General features: G+C 37.5%; 1 protein-coding gene and 1 long non-coding RNA gene across 2 annotated transcripts; one reads left to right on the top strand and one right to left on the bottom strand.

The window, feature by feature from the left end:
- LOC140508512 (uncharacterized) lies at nucleotides 1-24,561 on the top strand. Its single transcript, XR_011968458.1, has 3 exons — nucleotides 1-162; nucleotides 3,643-3,726; nucleotides 23,746-24,561. It is a non-coding gene; the product is annotated as an uncharacterized lncRNA (long non-coding RNA).
- Nucleotides 12,739-13,686, bottom strand: LOC140503158 (olfactory receptor 2AJ1-like). Its single transcript, XM_072606973.1, has one exon. The coding sequence runs from the start codon at nucleotides 13,684-13,686 to the stop codon at nucleotides 12,739-12,741; it is 948 nt and encodes a 315-aa protein (XP_072463074.1).
- Nucleotides 24,562-27,581: the final 3,020 nt, after the last annotated feature.

Here is a 27,581-nt window from a genome sequence, read left to right as displayed (position 1 = left end):
CTTCTAGGAAGAAATGTCAAACTGTCACTTTAACAGTTGAACGCTCTCACATCTGTCCCACAGACTTTTCAGTTGTCTCCTGATTGTAAGCTCCTTGAAGGTGAGAATCGTCTGCTTCTTTTCGTACCTCCTGAATGGGGACTAGTTCCTCATGTAAAGCAGGTATGTACTAAAGGGTTACTGGACAGAATTTGTATGCATCATATTACCCAAAATATTGTGTGATCTCATGATACTGACGTCCATCAATCTTCCAACTGAATACTCAACTGGCAGCCCTGGGCACGTGCACTGGGCTCCATCTCTGGAAGGCTTTTGCTTCTCTTCTTCTTGGTTTCCTTGACTGTCTTCACATAACAAATGAACTACCAGCGTCTACGGGAAACCCTCTCTCTTCTTTTTCAACCTTCTCCATTGAATTCCAATGCTTTCCTTAGGTTAACCATTTCCTATATATTCTATCTATAGATTGAACATAGCTATTTGCGTGTTATGTTCCCCGTTAGATTGTCAGCTTCTTGAGGTTCAGGACTGTCTTTTGTCCCACTTCATACTCCTAGCGTTGGGAAAAATCTCTAGTACAGAGTAGGTGCACTATAAATGTTTATTGACTTATTCGTTTGTAATTGAATTGACAATTGTTCCTAAGTTTTATAAAATTGTTTTTGTGTACATCAGAATCACTATGTAAATTGTTCTGGTTAGATTCACTGTTCTCCATTTCAATTCATACAAATATTTCCACATTTTTTCTGAATCTATCCCTTTTACTATTTTCTTATGAAAAAATATTGTTATGTTCTTATGCCTTAATACATATGACAACTCTCAGACAGACATACAGATGGAGAGAAAGATGGATGGATAGGAAGAAAGAAAGAAAGAAATAGAGAGAGAGAGAGAGAGAAAGAGAGAGAGAGAGAGAGAGAAAGAGAGAGAGAGAGAGAGGAAAAAGAAAGTTAGAGATAGATGATAGATAGATAGGTAGATAGATAGATAGATAGATAGATAGATAGATAGATAGATAGATAGACAGACAGATAGATAGATAGGTATCCCAGGCTCCTAAATCACATGGCTTAAAGAATCATCAATGTTACTGATACTACAATTGATAAACAGCACAAAAATCAATCAAGCTGCCATAAATGATCATTTTCAATATATGTGATGAAATTTATTTCATCCCAGGGTCTCATTGGATAATCTTCTTAGAATTTCCTCCAGAGATCTTATGTTTCCCAATGCACATGTACTCACCCACCACCACTCCCCCGCCCACACACACACATCCAGAAACACACACACACACACACACACACACACACACATACACACACACACACGCACAAAGAAAGAGTAGAAAGACTGGTGAGCTAGATATGATGAAAAAACAGATTTGCTAATTTTGTAAATACTTTAAAAACTGCATTGGGGACTCAGAGTTTATTGATTGAAGAGGGATATTTTAATCTAGCAAATTTAAATCTAATTAGTGAGTGATAATTTAATCTAAAATGTAAAGTTAAGATTTAGTCTTATTTATGAGGAAATAGTATATAGTCATTAGTTGCCCTAGAACTAGAGATGATGATGAGCAATAAAATGAGTTAGTAGAAGGAAAGAGGGGGGTATCCATAGGGGGTACTGACAAAATGCTCAGTTGTGCTCATAAATTGTATTCATTGTATGCATATGATGTACCACTTTTGTAACCCTATCCAAAAAGACAGAAAAGCAAATCTGGCCTAACTTATCCTGGATGGAGCAATGTTGGTTCTTTGTAATCCATGTTTCCTTTCCTAGATCTTCATTTAGGACTACATATATACATACAAATGCGCACACACACATATATGCATACACACACATACATATATACACATATATGTATGCGTGTGTATGTGTGTGTGTGTGTGTGTGTGTGTGTCTGTATGCCCTAAGATGACTGGGACTCCAGACGCTACTTCGTACCTAACAAGTTGCGATGGGAATAGTACCCTTTAGCAGTCTGAGCCATTTTGTACATCTCTAATGAGTGAATTGGATCCTATGGCATCTACAGAATAATTATTTCCTAAGCACCTTCTCTTCACATCATGCTTTGTATATTCCCTTCCATGGATTTGTAAATGTTAAACAACCAGTCATCTGAAAAGTTGGCTAGAGTTTAAATTGAGTCTGCAATATTGACATGCTCTCCATCACTTTCTTAGGTCTAAAACAATGAAAGAGAGAAATCCCCTAAACTTTGATGCACAGCTGCTGATTTCTGAGGTGTGAATGCTCACCCTGAATAGTTAACAGTGGCAATGAGCTCCAGCACAGACTAGGCTGCTTTTGCTCAGAAAGATGCCTTTTATGCCTTCTCATCGTTCAGGGTCCTGGCAATCCTCCAGTCCGTCCAGGTGCCTTTGCTTACTATCCTGCTTCCCCCAGATTTCTGCAGGCTGAAGTCCTAATGTATCTAGCAATGCCAATGGCTTTCGACACTGAAGTTTTCCTTCCTCAAAGGAGCAGTATCTTCCTTGAGGGCACAAAACCTTCCTTTCACTTCTCCAAATGCTCCTGCCATATCTGCCCCTATACTACCATATTATTACATATAAAAATTCATCACATTTGTACATAGACACATATATGAACACATACATATGTAGAATGTATATATGCATACATATATAATTTATTTATAAATATTAATTTATGTAATCAATTTATATAAATACATTGTATATTTGTACATAGAATTTGTATAGTGGTTTGGGGTTTTAAAAGTGCAGTGAATTGTCTGCCTCTTTTATCCTCACACAAACCCTGGGAGATAGGTGCTATTATTATATCTTTTCATAGATGGGGGAACTGATTCATAGAACACTTAAGTGACATGCCCAGGATCACACAGTAAGTACCTGAGTACATGCCAGATATATGATAGCTATAAATGTACTAATGCATGTGTGTGTGTGTGTGTGTGTGTATTCAACTTTAACGCATATCACAGGAATTAAACCATTCCAGTCAAACCAAATCAAATCATACCAAGGAATTCAAAGCATTCCTAAATCATTTTAACCCTGTAGAATTCAAAGCATTGTAAAATCTGAGTATGTATTATTATGAAACACCGGTTCTGAGGTGGTATCTTATTTTGAAATCTGAAAACATATTCCATACCTGAGATCGCACCTCCCAATTTATTCTTCCTCAGGAGATGAGTCCTACTGACACATGAAAGCTGTTGATTCACCTAATCCAAGCAAATACCTATAGTCTCAGTAAAAGAGGATAACTCCAATCTGACTAAAATATCTATGTATATATCTATGACACCTTTGAACAGAATTAGTAGAATATAAAAATAAACTGAAAAACTTGTTATCTAAGAAAGAATTCCTTATTACATAGGGATTACTAGGAAAACTGGCATTCAGTCAGGAAGCAACTAGGGTTAGATCAACATCTTTCACCAAGACCATAGTAACTTGAAACAGACAGATAATCTAAATGTTTGTCTTGTTGTTTATCCTTCATTCTAGATGATGACCAAGAAGTCAGAGGGAAGATGCTATAACGGACAAGTGAGTTGTATTTAAGTCAGAGCGGGCTGTGCAATTTCACCAGTCTCACTTTTTCTTCCAGTGCCATCTGAGTCAAGCGGCAAAAGATAGATCAGAACAACTGGAGATGAACCAAGATGCAGTGGGAGACCTAGAATTTGTCCAGGTAAGGTCTTTAACAGGGTTCAGTTTGACTGAGGCAATGCCCACGGAGTTATTAAGGGGTAATGGGAAATATGGCAGAGAATGACCTCTTTACCTAGTAAAAAAAAATCCATCTAGGAGAGGTAGACACTCAGGGTTTCTGGTCATTTTGATCTGCTACCATGAAATGGAAACTTCAGAAGGAGTAGTAACCACAGAGTCAAGAGAACTATACTTGGATAATCTGGCGCTAATTATTTCACCATGTTCATACTCAATCTTCTCATTCATGGACCTATTCATGACTCAAAGGGTATAATATTTATTCAACGTACTTTACGTTCATAAAGCACCATATTCAGGTGATGCCATAGTTTTGTAATTACTAGCTAATGTCTTATTATCATCATCATCTTATATTGAAGATGGACATATAAATATATTCATTTTGCATTTGACATGAATATGAAGACTCTTTTGATTGTTTTCCCCTTAGGTCCTCAAAAAAGTCAGGTGAGAATGTGAGTCTTTACTTAATGTGCATCACTTGCCAGTCCCTATCTGTCTCGAGAATGAAACACAGATAGACTGCAGAAGGTTCTTGCATCCCTTTAGCCACTGCATCAAAGAATGCCCTGATAGCGTACTTCATTTCTAGCACCCCATAATAACATTAACAATTAAAACAGTAAGGACATAATCAAAGCAATTGTCTCAGTTGACTTATAAGCACTTGAGTTTAAGCAAATTATCTTCCAAGAAGGAAGAATAAAGCCTCAGAAACCTGGCATGGTCCTGGTGAAGCAGCATATTTAGAGGAAATAATTTTAAAGCCCTGGGTAGAAGAAGTGGATAAAAACTGCTGTGCTAACTTTAAGATACTATGTAAGCATGAACTAATGCTGTTGTTGCTGCTGAGTAACAGAGTTGGAAACTATTGAGAGGTGGGTGGAAGGACAGATTCAGCATCCTGACAAGGTCTGTCAGCTCTGCACAATACAGGACATTATTTGAGTAGAAGGTCCTAATTTGCACTGTTGGAGAGTTTCCACACAAGGAGATCCCCACAACTATGAAATACTAGGTAGGGACACTGCCTTTAGCATGGTTTGGGAATCAGAAGACTTGAGTTTCGATGTTTCTGCCCTTGTTGTGTGCCATAGGAAAACTCTTCACCTGACTGATCTTCTGTTTTCCTATGTGTAAATTGAGAAAATTCGGTCAGATGATCTCTGGGGTCCTTTTACCTTATAAATGTTAGTGTTCTTCTTTCTCATTTGACTGGGTCTTTTGAGTGTAATATTAAGAAACACGGTAGCATTGGTCCCTCAGACTGTAGAGGTGAACGAATGTCAATCAGGTGGTGACAAATAGCCCAAATGGACAAATAAAGGTGTCTGTGGTATCCAACGTGCCCAATGCAAACCCACACTGAAGAGCTTAAAGAGAACTAAGGAAGAGAAAGTGACATCTCAGGGACTGGAAAAGGTGCATTTGCTGAAAAGTGTTGTGAATTAGATTCACTGAATGAAGGAGTTAAGTCAGTAAACTGTCACACCTTGACTACCACATATATGTATGTGGGCACACCCACAGATACATTCACATTCAGAGAGAATGCATACACAGACCCCAATACTTCCTCCATTTCAGCAGCTTTTGAAGAAATAAGTCTTTCTTGACATTACCTTGCTCCTCATTAGGGCTGCCCTTTCAGGTAAAGGAATTCAGGTAAAGAAATCAGATAAATGAATTCTGGACTTTTCTCTCTCTTTCAGTAGAGTCATTATTCCTTGCCATGGAGGTGCTCAACAGTGGAGGCACAAAGCTGGGGAGTCAAGGACAGAATACCCATCTTTTGAGGAATGAACTTGGGCATTGGAGGTTTGGTATGAGGAATGGAGTGCCTGGCAGTTTCAGTGGTAGCATGGCTTGGAAGACGGCACACTGCCTGAGTCCAAGGCCACACTGGGATTCTGTCACATTCTGGCACTGCTTACTCTTTTTGTAGATCTCCTATACCTCCCCCATCTTTCCACACACAGCTGCAGACATGTCCCTGGGCTCCTACTTATTTGATTTTCAGAGCACTTGCACATATGTGATGTGTTACCACCAAATGACTCCCTCAAGCAATCACAGATTATTTATGTAAGAACAGTCTCTGCAAAGTGACCTCTTTCTTACATTTTACGAGAGCCATGGCGATCCTGTTCGTGGCAAGAGAACCTGGTTTTGGTGATGATTCTCAGAGGAAGATGTTCCACAAGTTTTTTAATTGCTTCTCCACATCTAGGACTTTGTTCTTTTTCTAATTCACATTTCATTGATGGCAGCATTGTCTGATGGAGACAGTTGATTTGAAATAAGTGTACAACATATAAAAATGTGGGTTTTGGTCATGCCTCTGAAACTTACAACATTTCTCTGAATCTCAGTTATCTCATCTTTAATTTGGATAAAAATGCTTGGAATGAAAGGTCTCTTGAGAAAATGTTCTGTATAAGGAAAAAAATACTATATAAATGTGAGCTGCTTTCAGCATTTATCTGTTGAAGTACGTCTTACCATGTAGAACTCAATGGAAAGAGTCAATGACTTTCTACAGATCTCCTCCATGCTTACTTGGCATAGAGCATAGAGCAATGGACTGTGACTCAGAACGGCCTGATTTTTAATTCTATCTCAGAAAATTACTGGTCTTGAGAACTTTCGAAAGAGCATTCATTTCACTTGGCCTCAGTTTCCTCATCTGTCAAATGAGTAAGTTGGACTTGATGATTTCCAAGTGTCCTTCCAACTCTAAATACGGAATCTCAGTGACCCCAGTCTATTATCCCAGTTCTGATGCCCCTCTCATGTGAACAAGTGATGACCAACAAAATAATAGGCTCATGTTACTCAGGTGGTCCTGATGCAAATACTGAAGGCACCTGCTGCGTTTAGGGTTAAGGTGCACATGTTGATTGCTGCGTTATAATGCAATTTGAGATCTGGTAGGACCAAGTCAATTTCCCTAGCATTTCTTTTCATTAATTCCCTTGATACTCTGGACCTTTTGTTCTTCCAGATAAAATTTATTATTTTTTCTAGCTCCAGAAAATAGTGTTCTGGTAGTTTGATTGGTATGTCACTGAATCAGTGAATTAATTTAGGTAGAATTGTAATTTTTATTATGTTGGCTTGGCCTACCCATGGACAACTGATATATTTCCACCTACTTGGATCTGATTTTATTTGTGTGAAAAGAGTTTTGTAATCGTGTTTATATAGTGCCTGGGTTTGTTTTGGCAGGCAGACTCCCGGATATTTTATTGTGTCTACCACAGCTTTAAATGGGATTTCTGTTTCTGTCTCTTGCTGTTGGACTTTATTAGTAGTTTATTAGTAATATGTGTATATATATATATATATATATATATATATATATATATATATATATATATATATACACACACACACACACACACACACACACACATATATATATATACACACACACACACACACACACACACACACACACACACACACACACACACACATATATATATACACACACATATATAAATGCAGGTGACATGTGTGGGTCTATTTTGTAACCTCCAATTATGCCAAAGTTGTTCATTATTTCAAGTAGTTTTTTACTTGATTCTCTAGGATATTTTATATAGTGATATCATTTGGAAAGAGTGAAAACTTAGTTTCTTCTTTGCCTATTCTGATTCCTAGAATTTCTTTTTCTTCTCTTATTGCTATAGCTAAAATTTCTACTATCATATTGAATAACAGTAGTGATAATGATCATCCTTGTTTCACTCATGATATTCATGTTTTGATCATTTTCCCTTTAGTAAGATTCTGTAGTGTTTTCTACTTTCCTTCCTGCTCATGATTGCCTTTTCCCTATATTTGCAATGTATCTCTGCTTCGGAGCCACAGTTGGCTATGTCCCACAGTTCTTGTGCTTAGAACTTGAATCTTTGTGTATTGTGACCTCTGGCTCTTTCAGCTAGAATGCTAAAGACCACCTGGTGCTGAGCTGGCTGGTGTGCCAAAGCACACTTTTTTCCTAATTAAAATTTGAAGAAATTCAGGATGGCATGATGAGTGTGTCCTCGAACTAACAATAAATCTATAGCTTTACTCCTATCTTTAGTACTTACTGGATTCTTGTTCCCTTTACTCAACAGTAAAATGTGTAACAGTACTTGCTCTGACTCCATCAAATGAGAGTTGAGAGAAATATCTGCCGAATATTGGAAAGTGCTTGACAGGGCAGTGGTTACTTTGCTACACTTCAAATTAGAAAGATTGGAATTGGAATCCTGCTTGTGACACTTCCTAGCTGTGTGACCTTGTGGAAGTACCTTAACCTCTCTCAGCTTCTGTTGGCTCATTCTTTTTTTTTTTTTAGTTAATTCATTTATTTTTCCTTTTCGACATTCACTTTCATCAATTTTAAATTTTCTTCCACTTCCTCCCCAAGATGGCAGGAAATCTGATATGGGATTTACACATATTATATGCATTCTTCTTCTTTTTTTCTTCTCTTTTTTTCTTTTTCTTTTTTTCTCTTTTTTTTCTTGTTTCTTTTTTTTTATTAATTTATTTAACTTTTAACATTCATTTTCACAAAATTTTGGGTTCCACATTTTCTCCCCTTTTGTCCCCTCCCCCACCCCAAAACACCGAGCGTTCTAATTGCCCCTGTCTGCCAATCTGCCCTCCCTCTCTCCCCACCCCTTCCCTTTGGAAGGCAAGCAATTCAATATAGGCCAAATCTGTGTAGTTTCGCAAATGACTTCCATAATAGTAGTGTTGTGTAGGAACTAATTATATTTCCCTCCATCCTATCCTGTCCCGATTACTTCTGCTCTCTCTTTTGATCCTGACCCTCCCCATGAGTGTTGACCTCAAATTGCTCCCTCCTCCCCTTGCCCTCCCTTCCATCATCCCCCCCACCCTGCTTATCCCCTTATCCCCAACTTTCCTGTATTGTAAGATAGGTTTTCATACCAAAATGACTGTGCATTTTATTCCTTCCTTTAGTGGAATGTGATGGGAGTAAACTTCATGTTTTTCTCTCACCTCCCCTCTTTTTCCCTTCACTAAAAAGTCTTTTGCTTGCCTCTTTTATGAGAGATAATTTGCCCCATTCCATTTCTCCCTTTCTCCTCCCAATATATTTCTCTCTCACTGCTTGATTTCATTTCTTTTTAAGATATGATCCCCTCCTCTTCAGTTCACTCTGTGCACTCTGTCTCTATGTGTGTGTGCGTGTGCGTGTGCATGTGTGTGTGTGTATTATCCCACCCTGTACCCAGATGCTGAATAGTTTCAAGAGTTACAAATATTGTCTTTCCATGTAGGAATGTAAACAGTTCAACTTTTGTAAAGTCCCTTATGACTTCTCTTTGCTATTTACTTTTTCACGCTTCTCTTTATTCTTGTGTTTGAAAGTCAAATTTTCTTTTCAGCTCTGGTCTTTTCATCAAGAATGCTTGAAAGTCCTCTATTTCATTGAAAGACCAATTTTTCCCCTGAAGTATTATATTCAGTTTTGCTGGGTAGGTGATTCTTGGTTTTAGTCGTAGTTCCTTTGACTTCTGGAATATCATATTCCATGCCCTTCGATCCCTTAATGTGGAAGCTGCTAGGTCTTGTGTTATCTTGATTGTATTTCCACAATACTTGAATTGTTTCTTTCTAGCTGCTTGCAATATTTTCTCCTTGATCTGGGAACTCTGGAATTTGGCCACAATGTTCCTAGGAGTTTCTCTTTTTGGATCTCTTTCAGGCGGTGATCTGTGGATTCCTTGAATACTTATTTTGCCCTCTGGTTCTAGAATCTCAGGGCAGTTTTCCTTGATAATTTCATGAAAGATGATGTCTAGGCTCTTTTTTAGATCCTGGCTTTCAGGTAGGCCCATAATTTTTAAATTGTCTCTCCTGGATCTATTCTCCAGGTCAGTTGTTTTTCCAATGAGATATTTCACATTATCTTCCATTTTTTCATTCTTTTGGTTTTGTTTTGTGATTTCTTGGTTTCTCATAAAGTCATTAGCCTCCATCTGTTCCATTCTAATTTTGAAAGAATTATTTTCTTCAGTGAGCTTTTGAATCTCCTTTTCCATTTGGCTAATTCTGCTTTTGAAAGCATTCTTCTCCTCATTGGCTTCTTGAACCTCTTTTGCCAATTGAGTTAGCCTATTTTTCAAGGTGTTATTTTCTTCAGCATTTTTTGGGGTCTCCTTTAGCAGGGAGCTGATCTGCTGTTCATGCTTTGACTGCATGTTTCTCATTTCTCTTCCCAGCTTTTCTTCCACCTCTCTAACTTGATTTTCTATGAGCCCTTCTATGGCCTGAGCCCATTGAGTGGGCTGGGATATAGAGGCCTTGACTTCTGTGTCTTTGCCTGATGGTAAGCATTGTTCTTCCTCATCAGTAAGGAAGGGAGGAAATGCCTCTTCCCCAAGAAAGTAACCTTCTACAGTCTTATTTCTTTTCCCTTTTCTGGGCATTTTCCCAGTCAGTGATTTGACTTCTGAATATTCTCTTCACACCCACTTCGCCTCCGGATCCTCCCAGCCAGCGCTTGGGGTTTGAGATTCAAATGCTGCTTGCCAGCCTCAGGGCTTTTGGCGGGGGCAGGGCTGCTATTCAGTGTGTGATTAAGTTCATTTGCTCAGGTGGGGGCAGGGCCGCCTCACGGGCTCAGTTCCCTCAGGGGGTTTATGCAGAGACCTTCAACAATGGATCCAGGCTCCTGCCTGCTTGGAGAGCCCTGGTCTGCCACTGACTCAGCTTCTGCCTCCCGAGGGGGCCTGAGTTATGGGAGCACCCCACTCCCCTCTCGACCCGCCAAAGAGACCCTCTCACCGACCCCTGTCACCTGTGGGTGGAGGGACCCGCGTGGGCGCTGGAGATCCCGTCCCTGAAGCCCGCTCGGATCTTTTCCTCTCAGTGCCGTGGCCGAGGCAGGGCTATACTCAGCTCCCAGTCCCGGCGCCCAGTCTGCGCCGTGAAGGACCCTCCGCGAGAGGTTTGCAGGTCTCTCTGGAACAGAAATCTCCCTCACTCCAATGTTCTGTGGCCTCTGGGTGCAGAATTCGCCGTGAATTACTTCTTTATAGATGTTCTATGGGTTGTGGGTCTATATGCATTCTTCTTAAACACATTTTGACATTACTCATGTTTCATAGGAGAATTATAATGAATGGGTGAAACTATGAGACAAAATCAAAAGGAAATAGTCTGTTTTGTTTTGCATTTAGGCCCCATAGTTCTTTCTATGGATGTAGTTAGCATTTTTCATCATGAGTCCTTTGGATTTGTTTTAGGTCCTTGCATTGCTGAGAAGGGCTAAGTCTAACAAAGTCAGTTAATGCACACTGTGGCTGTTACTGTATACAATGCTCTCCTGTTTCTGTTCACTTCACCCAGCAACAATTCATAAAAGTCTTTCCAGGTTTTTAAGAAATCTCCATGGTCATTATTTCTTATACCATGTTATTATTCCATTACATTCATGTACATTCATATACCACATCTTGTTCAGCCATTCCCCAATCCATGGATATGCCCTCAATTTCCAATTGTTGGCCACTAAAAAAAAAACATGATATAAACATTTTTGTCCATGTAGGTCCTTTTCCCATATGTACTATCTCTGTGGGATGCAGACCTAGAAGTGGCATTGCTGGATCAAACGGTATGCATGTTTTTATAGCCTTTGTTTAAAATTTAATTCATCAATATTTTAATGGATGTCCATGAGGAGAAAGCAGACAATTCAGACTCCCAAGGACTTCCTATTCTATTAGCTGGACAACACAAAAGGAGGTTGTTTGGAGATACAGAAAAGATCAAAAGCTGGAGTTGGATAAGTTGATAAATAAATTGATATCTATGATACTCACATATATGGAGAGAGAGAGAGAAAGAGAGAGAGAGGGAGAGAGAGAGAGAGAGAAGAGAAAGAGAGAGAGAAGAGAAGAGAAGAGAGAGAGAGAAGAGAGAGAGAGAAGAGAGGAGAGAGAGAGAGAGAGAGAGAGAGAGAGAGAGAGAGATGTGCTTGTGTGTTTTCAGTATATTGGATAGATTATAAAACATTTATGTATCACAAACAATTCATAGGATGAATTGTTGTGGAAGGCTTACATTCTATCTTTATCAGTAGAGCGATGGACTCACATATCAACCAATAATCCTTACTCCTACTAGGGTTATTTAGTAGTTCAAAGGGAAAACCCAAGATCATCTGCAACTGCACCATCACAAGTGACCTTTCTTTATATTTAAGACAAAGTCATTGGGGAAGAAGGAAGTGTGTGTATGTGTGTGTGTGTGTGTGTGTGTGTGTCTGTGTCTGTGTCTGTGTGTGTGTCTGTGTGTATGTCTGTGAGTAAGCCCCTCTGAGCACAGAGAAGTTGGATTCCAGATGGTTGACTGCTGAGGAATTCATTGACAATTTCAACCTAGGATACCAAGAACAATGCAATGTGATAGTACCTTTGAGGTATACATGACAATGGAAGATTTTGCTATGAATCACAAAGCGTTTAAATAATCGTTACATATTATTTCAACATTTGATTGGTACCCTGTACATAAGAGATTGTTGTGTATTGAAGGAACTGAAATTCAAATAAATAACATCATTCTTGGTATCAATTTAATCACCAATCATTAAAGAAATTAAACAAATAGGATTGCCAATAGATTTTCTTACAAGAGGCAAATATGTGAATTGGTTGAGTTCATTTCATTGTATATTTAAAAAGTAATAAGAAGCATCATTTTTGGTGTCAACCCCAGAAATCATGAATGCCATTTGTTACATTTTCAACATAGTTCTAATAGGTCATCCGTGGACATAGAAGCAATGTGGTGACCTCATTGCTGTATTCTTGTGAAACCTGGACAAAATATCAGCGCCATGCTAGGAAACGGAATCACCTCCATTTAAATTGTCTTCGAGAATGAAAGAAAAAAGTCATATGCATTGAATCCAATTTCAAATAAAACTTAATTATTTTTGCCTAAGTGTCTTTCCTAAAACCTTCTTTAGGGCGCACAAGACATCTTTATTTCTGAGGCTGTAGATTATAGGGTTGAGCATGGGAGTGAAAATGGTATATAAGAGGGCCAAGACCTTGTCCTGACCTGGAGTATGATAGGACTTTGGCCTCATGTATGTAAAGATGAATGGCCCATAGTACATGACAACCACAGTCAGGTGGGAGGAACAAGTGGAGAAGGCTTTTTTCTGGGCTTCCACAGATTTAATGTGAAGCACGGTGTGGAGAATCTGAGCATAAGAGGCAAGAATGATGGAAAAGGGAATTAGGAGAAAGAATACAGAACTCACATAGACTCCTCCTTCATAGGATGATGTGTCAACACAGGAAAGCTTCAACATGGCTGGGACTTCACAGAAAAAGTGGTCAATGACCCTTGTGCCACAAAAGGGGAGATGCAGTGCATAAGTTGTATGAACTGTAGAGTTGATGGTTCCCACAATCCAACACCCAGCAGCCATGTGGACACTGATCCGATGGTTCATGAGGATGGGATAACGCAGTGGGTGGCAGATGGCTACATAGCGATCATAGGACATGGCTACCAGAAGAAGGCATTCAGCTCCCAAAAAGGTGATGGAAAGGAATATCTGGAACCCACAACCTGCAAATGTGATGGACTGCTGACCAGATATGAAGTTAAAGGCCATCTTGGGAACGATGTTGAAGATGTGCAAGCTATCCATGAAGGAGAGATGGCTGAGAAGGAAGTACATGGGAGTGTGGAGCCTGCTGTCGAGTTGGATAAGAAGAATCAAGACTGTGTTCCCCATAATTGCCACCATAAAAGTGATGAGAATAAGTGTCAAGAACAGCAATCCATACTGGTTTGGATGCAATAATCCTAGTAGGATGAAATCTCTAGCAAAAGTCTGATTCTCTTCTTCCCACGTTAGCATTATTTCACTTTCTACCTAAAGCCCAAAAAACAAGTTTTAAAAAAGGAAGAATATTGAATAAATACAAAGCCCAGGACTGTGCCTATTGCTGCAAATAATGACTGTCAGCCAAAGTCATCTCATTGATTTGGTCAATAGGTTACAATTCAAAAAAATCAGTCACAGGAATTATTTGAACTAATTGAGTCCTTGGGGTGATTGATTCACTGAATCAATCTGAATCCACTGAATTGCTGCAAAAGAAATCAAAGTGATTCATCTGGTTTATTCTACATTCATGTTCCATTCTTAGTTGATTTCTTTGCTTGATAAGCTATCAGTAAGCTGATTCAGCCTCTCATTGTCTAGTCTTTCTTTCCAGTTTAATTGCCAGAAACATTTTCCAATACAGTGAAGACATCGTAAACTAAAGGAACTTTGGGAGAGAACTGTTTGTTTGTAAATTCTGCAAATACACCAACTCAGGAGTAAAAAAGGGTTGGATACAGAAATCTAAACTGAATGGGAATTTCTTCTAGACATTTCTGTTGAGAAACATGAATTAAATTACTTCAAGGTTTGTTTTGTTCATATCATCATTTTCACTGTCACCATGATCATCATTTAAAAATATTTTAATTTTTAAAATAAGCAAGCATTTTTAAACATATTAAAATAAAAATGATATTATATGAAACTTCAAATCATTTATGGACAACTTGCTATTCCTTTTAAATATATAATAAATTAAAATAATATTGTAAAATTCTTTTTTTTCGTTTTTTCCCTCTAACCCCCACTCACCCTTTAGATGGTTACCATTACACACAAATATGTACGTATATATGTCAAATTATCATATATGCACTTGTATTTGTCAATTCTGCCTTTGAATGCTGATAGATTCCTTCTTTATACTTCGTTTATTTTTAATTTTTTTGCATTTTTAATTCTCTAAATGACTTACTCAAGGTCATTCTGAACGCAATATTGCTGTTACTGTATACAATGTTCTCTTGATTCTGCTCATTTCACCCCACCATTTTGTCCAAAATATTTTCATCAATGAACTCTTTATTTCTTATAGTACAGTAGTATTCAATCACAATCATACACCACAACTTGTCCAGCCAATCCCCAACTGATAGGTATTCCTGAAATTTGTAGTTCTTTGCCAATTCAAAGAAAGCTGCTATAAACATCCCATTCACATTCAAAGTTATAATTACTATTTTTAAATTTCCCTCAGTATGTTTTTCTATTTTCTTTGTCAGCCTCTCTTTTTACTCTATACCCATTACCTTATCTCCTCCCCCCCCTCATTCTCCCCTTCCCAGTCCCATCCACTTCTCCAAGAATCCAGCTCCCACTCTCTTCCCAATCCCTCCAATTCTGATCTACACTCCATCACAGGAACTTGACTTTGGTTTCTTTAGTCTGCTCCGTGTTTGCAAACTTGATTCCAAACTAGACTGCTGCTTTTATACAAGGCCTAGGACATTGGGACAGTCATGTTATCTTGATATTTTTTCCTATTTAAATGAAATAGCTTTTTACTTTTAGTGTGTTTATAATTTAATATTTCCACATCTATTTGAAATGCTTCTCCTATTCATCCATTCAGGCACACATAAGTTAGGTGAAAATAGATAGAAAACCAGGCCTCCAGTCAGGAAGACCTGAGACCAGGCCTCAGATATCAGTTGTATGACCCTGGGCAAGCCACTTAACACTCTTTGCCTTAGTTTCCTCGTTTGTAAAATAAGCTAGAGAAGATAATAACAAATTTCTCCAGTATCTTTACCAAGAAAACACTCAATAAGGTCATGAACAGTCAGATATGTTTGAGAAAGGACTGAACAACAACCACCAATACAGAACATTACCATAGCTCCTCAAGTAATCTAAATATCCTTTTTGCTCCTTTTAATCTAATGTATTTCAAAGACTTCAAACTTGACCGACCACTTTTGAACCAAATCCAGAGATTTATGAATTAATTCAAAAGAGATAAATAGGCTTTTTCACACGTAGTTAACCTCTGAATGGCTAAATTGGAAATTTTTGCCTTTGGTAATCATTGATGGATGTTGTCCCTCCCCTCATTTATCCCAAAGTCTTGCAGGATACTGCCTGTCCCCCACATTTTTACCAAAGGCTTGGGAACACTGACGCTCCCCCACTCGTATCAAAAGCTTGGGGCATACTGCCCATCTCCGAAATTTGTGCCAAAGGATTGAGTGATACTGCCATTCCCCGACACTTAAACGAAAGGCTTAGGGGACACTGTCCATCTCCCACATTTAAACTGAAGGCTTGAGGTATACTGCTTATTCCTCATTTATCCCAAAAGCTTGGGGTACACTACTCCACTACCATATTTATATCAAATCCAGCCTATCCTCTTCTCAAACCTTTTTCTAGTGTACTGTCTGTGTTGACTCTTAGAAAAATCATATAGGAGTGAGAAAAAATAATATAGTTTTGCAGATGACCTTTTCATAATAACAAGGTCTGAAATTTTTCAAGACAATGATATCATCTTATTTTTACAAATATCTTAAAACTCACTTTCCCTTTTTGCAAACTAAAATTGTTGAAATGAGCAAAAACCATTTCACTTAACTATATCATCTTGATATTGTCTTTGAGTTAAATAATGTATTTTTTTATTTTTGATATGTTTACAATTAAATATTTCCTCATGTATTTAGATGTTCTTAATATTCTTGTTAAAACTAAGGCTTTTTGAATAAAATTTTTGATGTCATCCTGTTCAATAATGCCTAATGTTCCTGTAGCTCTTACTATATTCCAGTCATAGCACCAGATGATTTACAGTTATGGTCTCTTTTGATCCTAACGAATACCTTTAAAGGGAGGTGCTGCTATTATTCTCATTTTGCAGATAAGGAAAGTAAGACAAACGAAGGTTAAGCGACTTGGCTATGGTCATACAGCTAGTAATTGTCTGAAACTACATTTGAACTCGGTACTGCCTGATCATAGGTGTAGCACTATCCATTATTGTACCACTTAACTATCCTACTCAAGAGAACATAATTGTGTCTAAAAGGAAATTATATTGGAAATTTATGTGTTTTCAAAACAGGATTCCTTCCAACATGTGTTGCTGGTTTATCCTGGACACTCTTCCCAAATTCACGTGCTCGAGTGTCATTTACAATGGACATTTCTCCTCATTTGAATATTTTCTTATAACAAGTCATGTGGGGGATTTCTGGTTCCTGGAGCCAAGATGGTGAAGTGATCAGTAATTTCTACCTCACTACCCTTGTTTACTTTGACAAGCCCAGAAAATATCTCCCTGGGAAAAACCCTGGAACAGTGGGAGCAGCTGAAGGGGTAAGCAGACTCTTAGCACATGAGGCTAGGAAGATCTCCTAGGAGGGTCCCTCATGCTGTGTCTGAAGGGGACCAGTGCAGGATCAGACCTATCCCAGACAGACTCACCTAAACAAACCAGGAGAAGCTCCTGAGCCCCAGGGGTTGAAGCCAACAACTGCCAACACCAGGACCCCAAGCGTGCCTCAGCACCCTAGGAGAATCAGAAACACATTAGCACACACAGGATCACCAACCACTGACCTTTTCTGTGCTCTACCTCAGCAAAAAAGACCTCTGGTGTCTAGATCACCCCTCCCCCACACTTAACTAGCTAGCTTCAGGGTAACTGTGGGGAACCCCAAAAAGACCTCACCTGGTCTCTGTTTTCCAATACCAGCCAGTTCAGCACAAGATAAGCTGCAGTATTTTATCTTCTAGTTGACAGAACCAGAGGCCACAACACACAAAGCCTCAAGTTTTATGCACAAGAACTGTGGGACAGAGCTCCCTGTGCTACAGATGCGGAGATCTATTTTAAAAGCTAGGAAAAGGGTGGCTATCATGAGCAAGAAGCAAAGCAGAAAAGAAAGGACCATGAAATCCTTCTTTGGGGACAAGGAATGAAACACAAATACCAAAGAGGTCAGCATTGACACTGTACACTCATCTGAAACTAGAGAAGGGAATACGAACTGGTCTGAATCACAAAGACCCTTCTTGGAAGAGCTCAGGAAGGATTTTAAAACCCAAATTAGAGAAATGGAAGAAAAACTGACCAATGACTTTAAAAATATGAAAAAAGAAATCACAGAAAAATTTAAAAGGATAATTGGGCAAATAGAAAAGAAAGTACAAAACCTAACTGGAGAAAATAGCTCCTTAAAAGGAACAATTGGACAAATGGAAAATAAGATGCAAAAGTTCACTGAAGGAAACAATTTGACAAAAAATAGAATTAGGCAAGCAGAAGCTGATGAATCTATGAGACATCAAGAATCAGTAATTAGACAAACAGAATCTAAAGAATGAAAAGATAGAGGATAATGTAAAATATCTAAATGAAATGGATGACTATTTTAAAAAATATAAATTGCAAAGATTAACGGAAGAGGTTGTTGAATGCTTAAACAACCCCATCTCAGAAAAAAAGTGCACAAGACATCAATGAACTCCCTAGGAAAAAATCTCCAGGGTTAGTTGGATTTGCAAGTGAATTCTATCAAACATTTAAAGAACACTTAATTCCAATACTATATAGATTATTTGGGAAAATTTTCAAAGAAGGAGTACTACCAAATTTTTTTATGACACAAATATGGTTCTGATACCTAAACCAGGAATAGTCAAAACAGAGAATGAAAAGTATAGACCGGTTTCTCTAATGAATATAGATGCAAACATTTTAAATAAGATATTAGCAAAAAGAATACAGAAACTTATCTTGAGAATAATACATTATGATCAGGTAGGATTTATACCAGGAATGAATGGCTGATACAATATTAGAAAAACTATTTGCATTATTGATCATATCAACAGGAAAACTAACAGAACGCACATGATTATTTCAATAGATGCAGCAAAAGCTTTTGCAGCAAAAATACAACACCCATTCCTATTGAAAACACTGGAAAACATAGGAATGAATGGAACTTTCAATAAAATAATAAGTGTATCTACCTAAAGCCATCAACAAGCATTATATGCAATGAGGACAAGTTAGATGCATAAGATCATGGGTGAAACAAGGAAGTCCTTTATCACCACTGTTATGCAGTTTGGTATATTAGAAATACTAGCTGTAGCTATAAGAGAAAAAAAAGAAATTGAAGGAATTAGAATAGGCGAAGAAGAAACTAAGTTATCACTTTCTGCAGATGATACGGTAATATACTTAAAGAATCCCAGAGAATCAGGTAAAAAACTACTTGAAATAATAAACAACTTTGGCAAAGTTGCAGGTTACAAAATAAACCCACAAAAATCATCTGTATTTCTAAATATTTCTAACAAAGCCCAACAGCAAGAGATAGAAAGAGAAATCCCCTTTAAAGCTACCATAGTTCCTATAAAATATTTGCTAGTCTACCTGCCAAAAGAAACTCAGGGACTATATGAACACAATTACAAGACACTTTTCACACAAATAAAGTCAGATGTAAGTAAGTGGAAAACCACAGTTATTCGTGGGTAAGCCAAGCTAATATAATAAGAATGACAATTCTACCTAAATTAACTTATTTGTTCAGTGCCACCACACTCAAACTACCAGACAATTATTTTCTAGAGCTAGAAAAAATAATGTCAAATTTCTTCTGGAAGAACAAAAGGTCCAGAATATCGAGGGAGCTAATGAAAAGAAATGGTATGGAAGGTGACTTAGCCCTATCAGATCTCAAATTATATTATAAAGCAGCAATCATCAAAACCACTTGGTACTGGCTTAGAAACACAGGGGTAGAAAATGTTAGGTACTGAAGACACATTAGTCAATGAATATAGTAATCTACTGTTTGATAAGCCTAAGGACGTCAGATTCTGGGATAAGAACTCACTGTTTGACTAAAATTGCTGGGAAAACTGGATTACAGCGTGGTGGAAAGTGGGCATAGATTAATGACTGACACTATGCACAAGAATAAAGTCCAAATGGATACATGTTCTAGGTATAAAGACTGATACTGTAAACAAATTATGGGAACAGGAAATAGTATATTTGTCAGATTTATGGAGATTGGAGAATTTTATGACCCAACAAGAGACAGAGAACATTATGAAGTGCAAAATGCATAATTTTGATTCCATTAAATTGAAAAGTTTTTCCACAAACTAACCCAATGCAACCAAAATCAAAAGGGAAGCAGAAAACTTGGAAAGAATTGTTGCAACTAGCGTCTGTGATAAAGACCTCATTTCTAAAATATATAGAGAACTGAGTCAAACGATCAAGAATAATAGAAGTCATTCTCCAATTGATAAATGATCAAAGGATATGAACAGGGAATTTTCAGAGGAAGAAATTAAAGCCCTCTATAATCATAAGAAAAAATGCTCTAGATCACTATTGATTAGAGAGATGCAAATCAAAACAACTCTGTGGTGGCACTTCACACCTATCAGATTGGCTAACATGACAAAACAGGAAGATGATAAATGTGGGAGACTTTGTGGGAGAGTTGGAACAGTAATTCATTATTGGTGTAGCTGTGAGGTGATCCAGCCATTCTGGAGCATAATTTGGAACTCTGCCCAAAGGGCTACAAAAATGTGCATACCCTTTTGCCCAGAAATATCGCTCCCAGGACTCTATCCCAAAGAAATCATAGAAATGGAAAACAGTCTCACATGTACAAAAATATTTATAGCAGCTCTCTTTGTGTTGGCCAAAACCTGGAAATCAAACGGATGCCCATCAGTTGGGGAATGACTAAACAAGTGTCATATGAATGTAATGGAATACTATTGTGCTATGAGAAATGATGAATAGGATGACTTCAGAGAAGTGTCGAAAGACTTATATGAACTGATGCTGAGTGAAAGAAGCAGAATGAGGGTAACTTTGTACACAGCCACAACCACAGTGTGCGAAGAATTTTTCTGGTAGACTTAGTATTTCTTTGAAATACGTGGAATTAAAAAATTTCTAATAACTCTTGAGGCATAACACCTTCCACATTCAGAGAAAGAACTATGGGATTAGATCACAGACAGAAACAAATCATTTTCTTTTGTATTATATTGTGTTTTGTTTTGTTTTATGGTTTCCCCCATTCATTTTAATTCTGCTATGAAACATGCATTTAATAGGAATGTATGTGTCGAACCTGTATAAGACTGTACGTCGTTTCAGGGAAGGAGTGGGGAGGGAAGGAGGGAGGAATAAGGGGGAAGGAGTAGAAAAAATATAAATTATATGGAAGTGACTGTTTAATACTGAAAACAAGTAAAATAAATCAATTTTAAAAATTGAAATACGGAAATAAAAATAAAAAATATTTTTTAGTAGGGCATAACCCTTCATCTGAAAAAAAATAAACAAGTCATAGGACTGACTATTGTCAGCAGCTTATTTGGAAATGAATCCTGCCTTGATAACCAGTCACTTTATATCAAATACAATGAAGTTATTTTCATATTGTTCTGTTTATTCTATTTGATATCCATCATGTCTCACACCTCCTAATTCTCTTTTCAATTAAAGTATTCATCACATATTTGCATAGTGTTGACCCAGTCAATAAACTTTTGATCTTTTCATTCTTTCCTCATAAGTCGCATTTTCCTAACATGTGCCCATTAATCAACTTTTGTACTAAATGCCCTGAGTATTAAAGCATATATGAGTTTATATTAGATTGTTGACACCCAGTCTTACAATCTAGGCGTCATCCTCACTCTCCCTCAGCCCACACCATACATCTCTTACCAATAGCTCTCAATTTATCTTGCACACATCTCTTGGATATGCCCACTTTCAGCTCTGAAACTACCACTACCTTGGAGAAGGCTATCATCACATCATGACTGGACAATGACCATCATCCGATAGTTGGCCTCCCTACCTCCAGGCTTTATCTAAAACCAGGCCATTCTCTGCTCAGCTGCTAAAGTGATATTCCTAAAGCACAGGAATTACAGTGTCACCAATAAACTCCTGTAGCTCCCTATTATTTCTAGGAGCAAATGGAAAATTGTCTATTGAACATTCAAAGCCTCTCATAACCTGTACCCATAGTTTCCAATTTTCTCTAGATTGTCAGATCTTTGGCAACAAAAATATGTGACTCCTAGCATGGAGATTAGTTGCTGGTGTAAAGCAGGCATTTAATAAATGCTGACTGAATGGCATTGAATTTCTATACATGACCTCCCTACCAGGCATTTTGTGATCCAGCAATACTGATGTCCATTACTCCTCCAACTGGACTCTCATCTGCCTACTCTGGGCATGTTCACTGGGCTCCTTCTCTGGAAGGCCCTCTCTTCTCTGCTTCTCGGTTTCCTTGGCTGCTTTCAAGACCCAATTGAAACTTAACCTTCTACAAGACACACTCCCTATTCTTTTTTCAATCTTTCCTGTTCTTGAATTCCATTGTCTTCGCCAGGTTGATATATTCCTATATATTCTGTCTGTAGATTATTTGTACATATTTTTTGCATGTTATCTCCTCCATTAGATTTTAGATTCTTTGAGTGTTAGGACTGCCTTTTGCTTTTTATGTGTTCCTAGGGCTCAGGTATACTTTTCCTGATACACACTAGGTGCTTAATAAATGTATATTGATAGATTGGTTTATAATTGTATTGATAATTGATTCTTAAGTTTTTCATAGTTTTTTTTACAGTGTTCTTATCATTGTATAAATTGTTCTCATGATTAGACTCACTTCTCTCTATTTCAATTCGTGCAAATATTGCCACATGTCTCTGAATCCATGCCTCTTAGTACTTTTATGGTGTCATAATATTGTTATGTTCCTACATCTTAACATATATGACACGTTTGAGATACATAGAAAGACAGACAGACAGACAGACAAACAGACAGATAGATAGATAGATAGATAGATAGATAGATAGATAGATAGATAGATAGATAGATAGATAGATAGATAAATAGATAATCTCAGGCCCTCTGAACTACTTCGGTTAAAACAACACCAAGGTTTCTGACACTGCAATTGACAAATAGCATAAAAACAATGAAGCAGACATAAATGATTGTTTCTAATGTAAAAGTGGTGAAATAGATTGCATGCAGAGTTACCTATATCCATCATCCATACACGTACAACTGGTAACTTCTCAATTCTGGAAATATGGTCTCACTGTACAGTCTTCTTGAAATAGTCACCAGAGATCTTATATTTCCCAACACACTCACACACACACACACACACACACACACACAAGCACATTTGCATGTGCACACACATAAAGACAACAAAAAGGGGTGAACTACATATGATGAGAAAAGAGATTTCTCTAGTTGGTTTTATAAATACTTTATTAACTATGTTGGGAGCTCAGAGTTTATTAATTAATGAGGGATATTTTAATTTAAGTGGTCTGTGAGGAAATATTATAAATTCATTAGTCACTTTAGAACTAGGGATGATAATGAGTAATAAAATGAACAAGTAGAAGAAAGTGGGGGTGTCCATAGAGGATTCTGACAAAAAACTCAATTTGTCTAAACTATATTCACAGTATTCATAGGTTTTGTTACTTTTGTAACCCTGCCAACAAATTCAATACGGTAATGCTGCCTAAGTTACTCTTGATGAAACTATACTAGTTCTTTGTGATCATTGCTTCCTTTTCCAGATGGATTAAGCCTTTCATTTAGTATTAAGCTTCAACCTTAGTTTTTGACCTTCCAGTATTGATTGATTTGATCTTGCTTTTCTAGGCTCTCAAAAGTCTTCTCTAGCACCACATTTCAAAAGTGCTAGTTCTGTGAAACTCAACTTTTCTTATAGTTTATCTTTCATAGCCACGCATTGCTATTGGAAAAGCCATAGCTTTGTCCACTGGAGAAGGAAACAGCTAACCCCTCCAATATCTTTACCCAGAAAACCACATGGAGAGTATTATAACGCTATCAATATTGCTTATGATCCTATAAGTTAGCTTAATTGAATTTGCAAAGGGTTATCACTTAATACACTATCCCTTCTCAAACTCTGAGTAATAAAATTATAATCATCATTTTTCTTATGTTCTTTCCAGCACTAAAGTCATCCTCCTTGACAGAAAAAAAAGGAAGTCGAATATAAACTGAACAGCTCTCACTTCTGTCTGCTGGCAAGTGAATTTCATCTTAATCATACTGAGCAATGGTCTTCCCCTTCTTGCTCTTCCACCCCAAATAGTTAAAAGAATACTCTCAATTGCTTTCCTCATCAATCTCATTTTATTGTTGTCTTAAGAAACAGAAATTTCGGTGTCCTATCTTACACACATCCCACAAAGTACCTTGGAGAATGTCTTTCAATAAATGTCTCTGAGATAAAAAATAAGGAAACTCTGATTTTAGAAGCTATTATTTCATTGTCAACTTTTTAGCAAAATTGCAAAATCCACCAACTTTATCTTCAGGAGATGCAGTCTCAAGCTACCCATCTGATAGCACCTTTTCAGGCAACTGTCTCTTAAGATTCATCTTTCTTACCTTTTATTAAAATCTGCTTTCACACTTTTCTCTAAGTTATTCATACAAAAGCATATGTGACTATTAGTTGAAATGTCACTCAGTGCTACTTCACTTCTCCAAGAAATCATCAGGAGGCAGAGAATGTATTTCACTGGAGGAATCAGTCTACACATTGGATTTTCTAGAATGCATTGTTATGAGAGATATCAAAATGAAAAGTAATTTTCAAAAAATTAACAAAGTGTTCTAGGTTCTAGAGGGAAGATTGTGGTATAGTTGAGAGGGTGCTGGATTTAGATACAGGAGGAGGTGAGTTCAAATCCCTTATCAAATCTTTATGAACTGTGTGACTGGGGAAAAACCATTTTACTTTGCTACATCTCAACTGTAAAATAAAGTCAAATCAACAAAATGTAGTCATTAGACTCACTTGTTTCTAAGATCCTTCCAGTTCTATGTCTATGATCTGATCTTGAGAGAATTAATCAGAGAATACATACAATTAATCAGAGAATAAATACAACTGGTATATTTGAACTTAGCAAAGTAACTGTTGTTTGAGTTAATTAACGAAATTAGTAGGTTGTATATGTAGTACGTTTTAAGTGTTCTCGGAAATACCTCTGCGATCCAGCCAGCCTGATTTGAAGTAGTCCACCCTAGCACCAAGGACTGCCCAAAATTTTTCTGGGTTCCAAATACTCTAGTGAAGATGAGCTATTCTGCCCTTAGGCTGAGCCCCATGCATCTGATTAGACTGTCTAATTGTTCAACCTACTTGGGTGACTATCATAGCAATGTCTCGCACTTATTCAGTCTGTCAAGTCCATTTCTGCTTGTTCCTGCGATCTTAAATTAGATTCAGAGAATCTCTCTGTCTTAGGATTTGATCCATCGAAATAAACAATAACTTGTTCCTAGATTTTCCTAACTTCCCACTATTGATAATATAAAAAAGACTTTTTAACCTGGCATTTAAGGCCCCTAACAACCGGGTTCTAATCTCTGTATCCAGTCCCATTTTACAGTTGCTTGGTTGTTGTTCTTTGTTCTGGAAGATGACTAAAATGACACCACTATGCTAGAGTCAAGTTTCAGAGTGTTGGACTGTGACGATGAGACTCCCCTCAATGCTCTCAACATTATCATGCAGTTCAAATCATCAAGATTCTCTTAAAGTCCTGCAATATGTAGAAGACTGCACCTTGCAAGGAGCATACAGAGACAAAGAAAAAGTGCCCATTCTCCAGTTCACCTGGAGCAGTCTAGGACTTTGTTTTTCCCCCTCTTACAGACTATACCATGTGCCTGGCATAGAGATTCCTCTCTCTGCAGGTAGAAATTCTTTTCTTCCTTCCAGTCCTAATTCCACTGCTAGCCTACCCCCCTCACACTACCCAGGATCTTCCCTATCTACAGGATGACCTTGAACTGTTCTTCCTCTTATTTACTTATGGCTTTCTCAGAGCAACATGCCTGGAGAGCTCTTAGCTCTGATCACATTCTACTCAGCTGACTGCCTGTTTGGTCCTCTATATTTAACTGTAAGCTCTTTGGAAGGAGCTTTTAACTATTGAAATGATTGTAAACCCAATAGTAAATCAGTAAGTATTTATTAAATGCCTCCTATGCATCAAGCATTATGTTAAGCAATGGATGTACGAAGAAAAGCAGTTGTGATCTCTTTTCCAGGTACTCACACAATCTAAGGACTGTGAACATCTAGCGCCACCCAGTATATTCATTTAGTACATCAATGCCATTTCATTATTCAATATTAATGTTTTTAAACCAGTTTTTGTAGGTGGGCACAGCACAGTTGATCACTACCAGAGAAGAATAACCTTTCACTTTTCAAAATCACTTATTTCACCATCTCCTCTTATCTAAAACATCCTATGCCATTAAGATCTTAGTCCACATTGAAGCAGAATTACTCTCTTACTGCCTTCAACAGAGATTAGTTCGTCATCATCATTGATCTCAGCAACTGTTCCTGGACTAAAGGGAGACTATCCATTACCACTCAGCCTTACATTTTTTTTCCAGACAAAGTAGGATCTAACTTCTTGCATAGAAAGAGTAATCCCCTCCTTCCCATTTAGTCAATTCATTGAAAGAGAAAAGAAAAAAAAAAAGAAAGTCAATCAAATTGATGGAAAGGCATGCTTAATGTCTTTCAAAAGAACCATATATTCTGCTGTCTCCTGGCCCAGAAGCCAGGAGAAAGTGTTATGTAAAGGTTCCCTCATTTTTACGTTGTTATCTCACCTTCTGACCCATTTCCCTTTCTACACACTTAACTCTGACCTTTCCAGGAGTTAGATTCTAATGAAAGCAATCATATAAACCATGTCAAATATTACTGTCAGGGGATCTACAAATCTCCTCCTAATGCCTGCAGTCCTAGGGTCCAACTTGCCAGAAAGATGCATAAACATTTTAGGGAAAGCATCTTAGTTTTAAAAGAAGGAAGTAAAGTCAGGTTCTGAGTACTGTGGAATAAAGGGATGTGCTGACATGAATTAGTCACTTTCCTGTTAGGGGAGACATTGAAAAAAGAGGCTAGATAACCACTTGTCTGAAATGTTTTAAAGGGACCACCTCCTGTATTGGATAGAGAAGTGAACCAGCTGATCTCAAACTTCTCTCTCAATTCCTGAATAAAAGATTTGAAATTACTTAAAAAGAATTGTTCAACCAGAAAGGCAGCAGATTTGGTTGCTAGATTGAATACCTGATCATTTCATTTCAAACATTTTATACATTGTCATCAAGTAAACACTCCCTTTTAATCAAAAAATAGCAGTGTAATCAAAAGACTATAATGGAAAGAATATTCGATTTGAAGTTAGAGGGTATGAGTTCAAATTCCCCTGCTGTTCACTACTTCTATGACCATCAGTCACTCAGTCCACTTTTAGGTCCTCAATTTCTTTTGATGATCATTTAAGATCACTTGAACCCCAATACGGACCAAAGCCTGAATCCATCTACCAGAAAAACCTTGGCCTAAGAGATATACAGGTCTTTGATCACTGAGGAAAACCAGACAATACCTCTTCCTGTGTCAGCAACTACAAGGCTACGTGGAACGGACTAAGAGCTTTTTCCTTTTTTTGACCATTAAGAATGAGGCACTTTAACCCAAGACAAAAGCTTATTCAAGATGGGACTTTTCTTATCTTAATTATTTTACTATATTATATAATATAATATTATATTATATACATACATATATATGTATATATATATATATGTATATACTATGTTGTGTCATGTTAATGGTAAAGGAAACAGATATCCCGGCTTGAAATTTCAATTGACAATTTGAAATCCCGTTATCATACTATGGTTAAACATACATGGAAATCGTAAATCTAGGTGACAGACATACTGAGTTGGGATTGTT

The sequence above is a fragment of the Notamacropus eugenii genome, chromosome 5, assembly GCF_028372415.1.
Source record: "Notamacropus eugenii isolate mMacEug1 chromosome 5, mMacEug1.pri_v2, whole genome shotgun sequence".
Lineage (NCBI taxonomy): Eukaryota > Metazoa > Chordata > Mammalia > Diprotodontia > Macropodidae > Notamacropus > Notamacropus eugenii.
Note: the sequence above shows the minus strand (reverse complement) of the source record. Positions and strands in the feature narration are given on the sequence as shown.

Coding starts and splice junctions, on each gene's coding strand:
- LOC140503158 (XM_072606973.1), bottom strand. CDS start 13,686: ATGCTAACGTGGGAAGAAGAGAATCAGACTTTTGCTAGAGATTTCATC.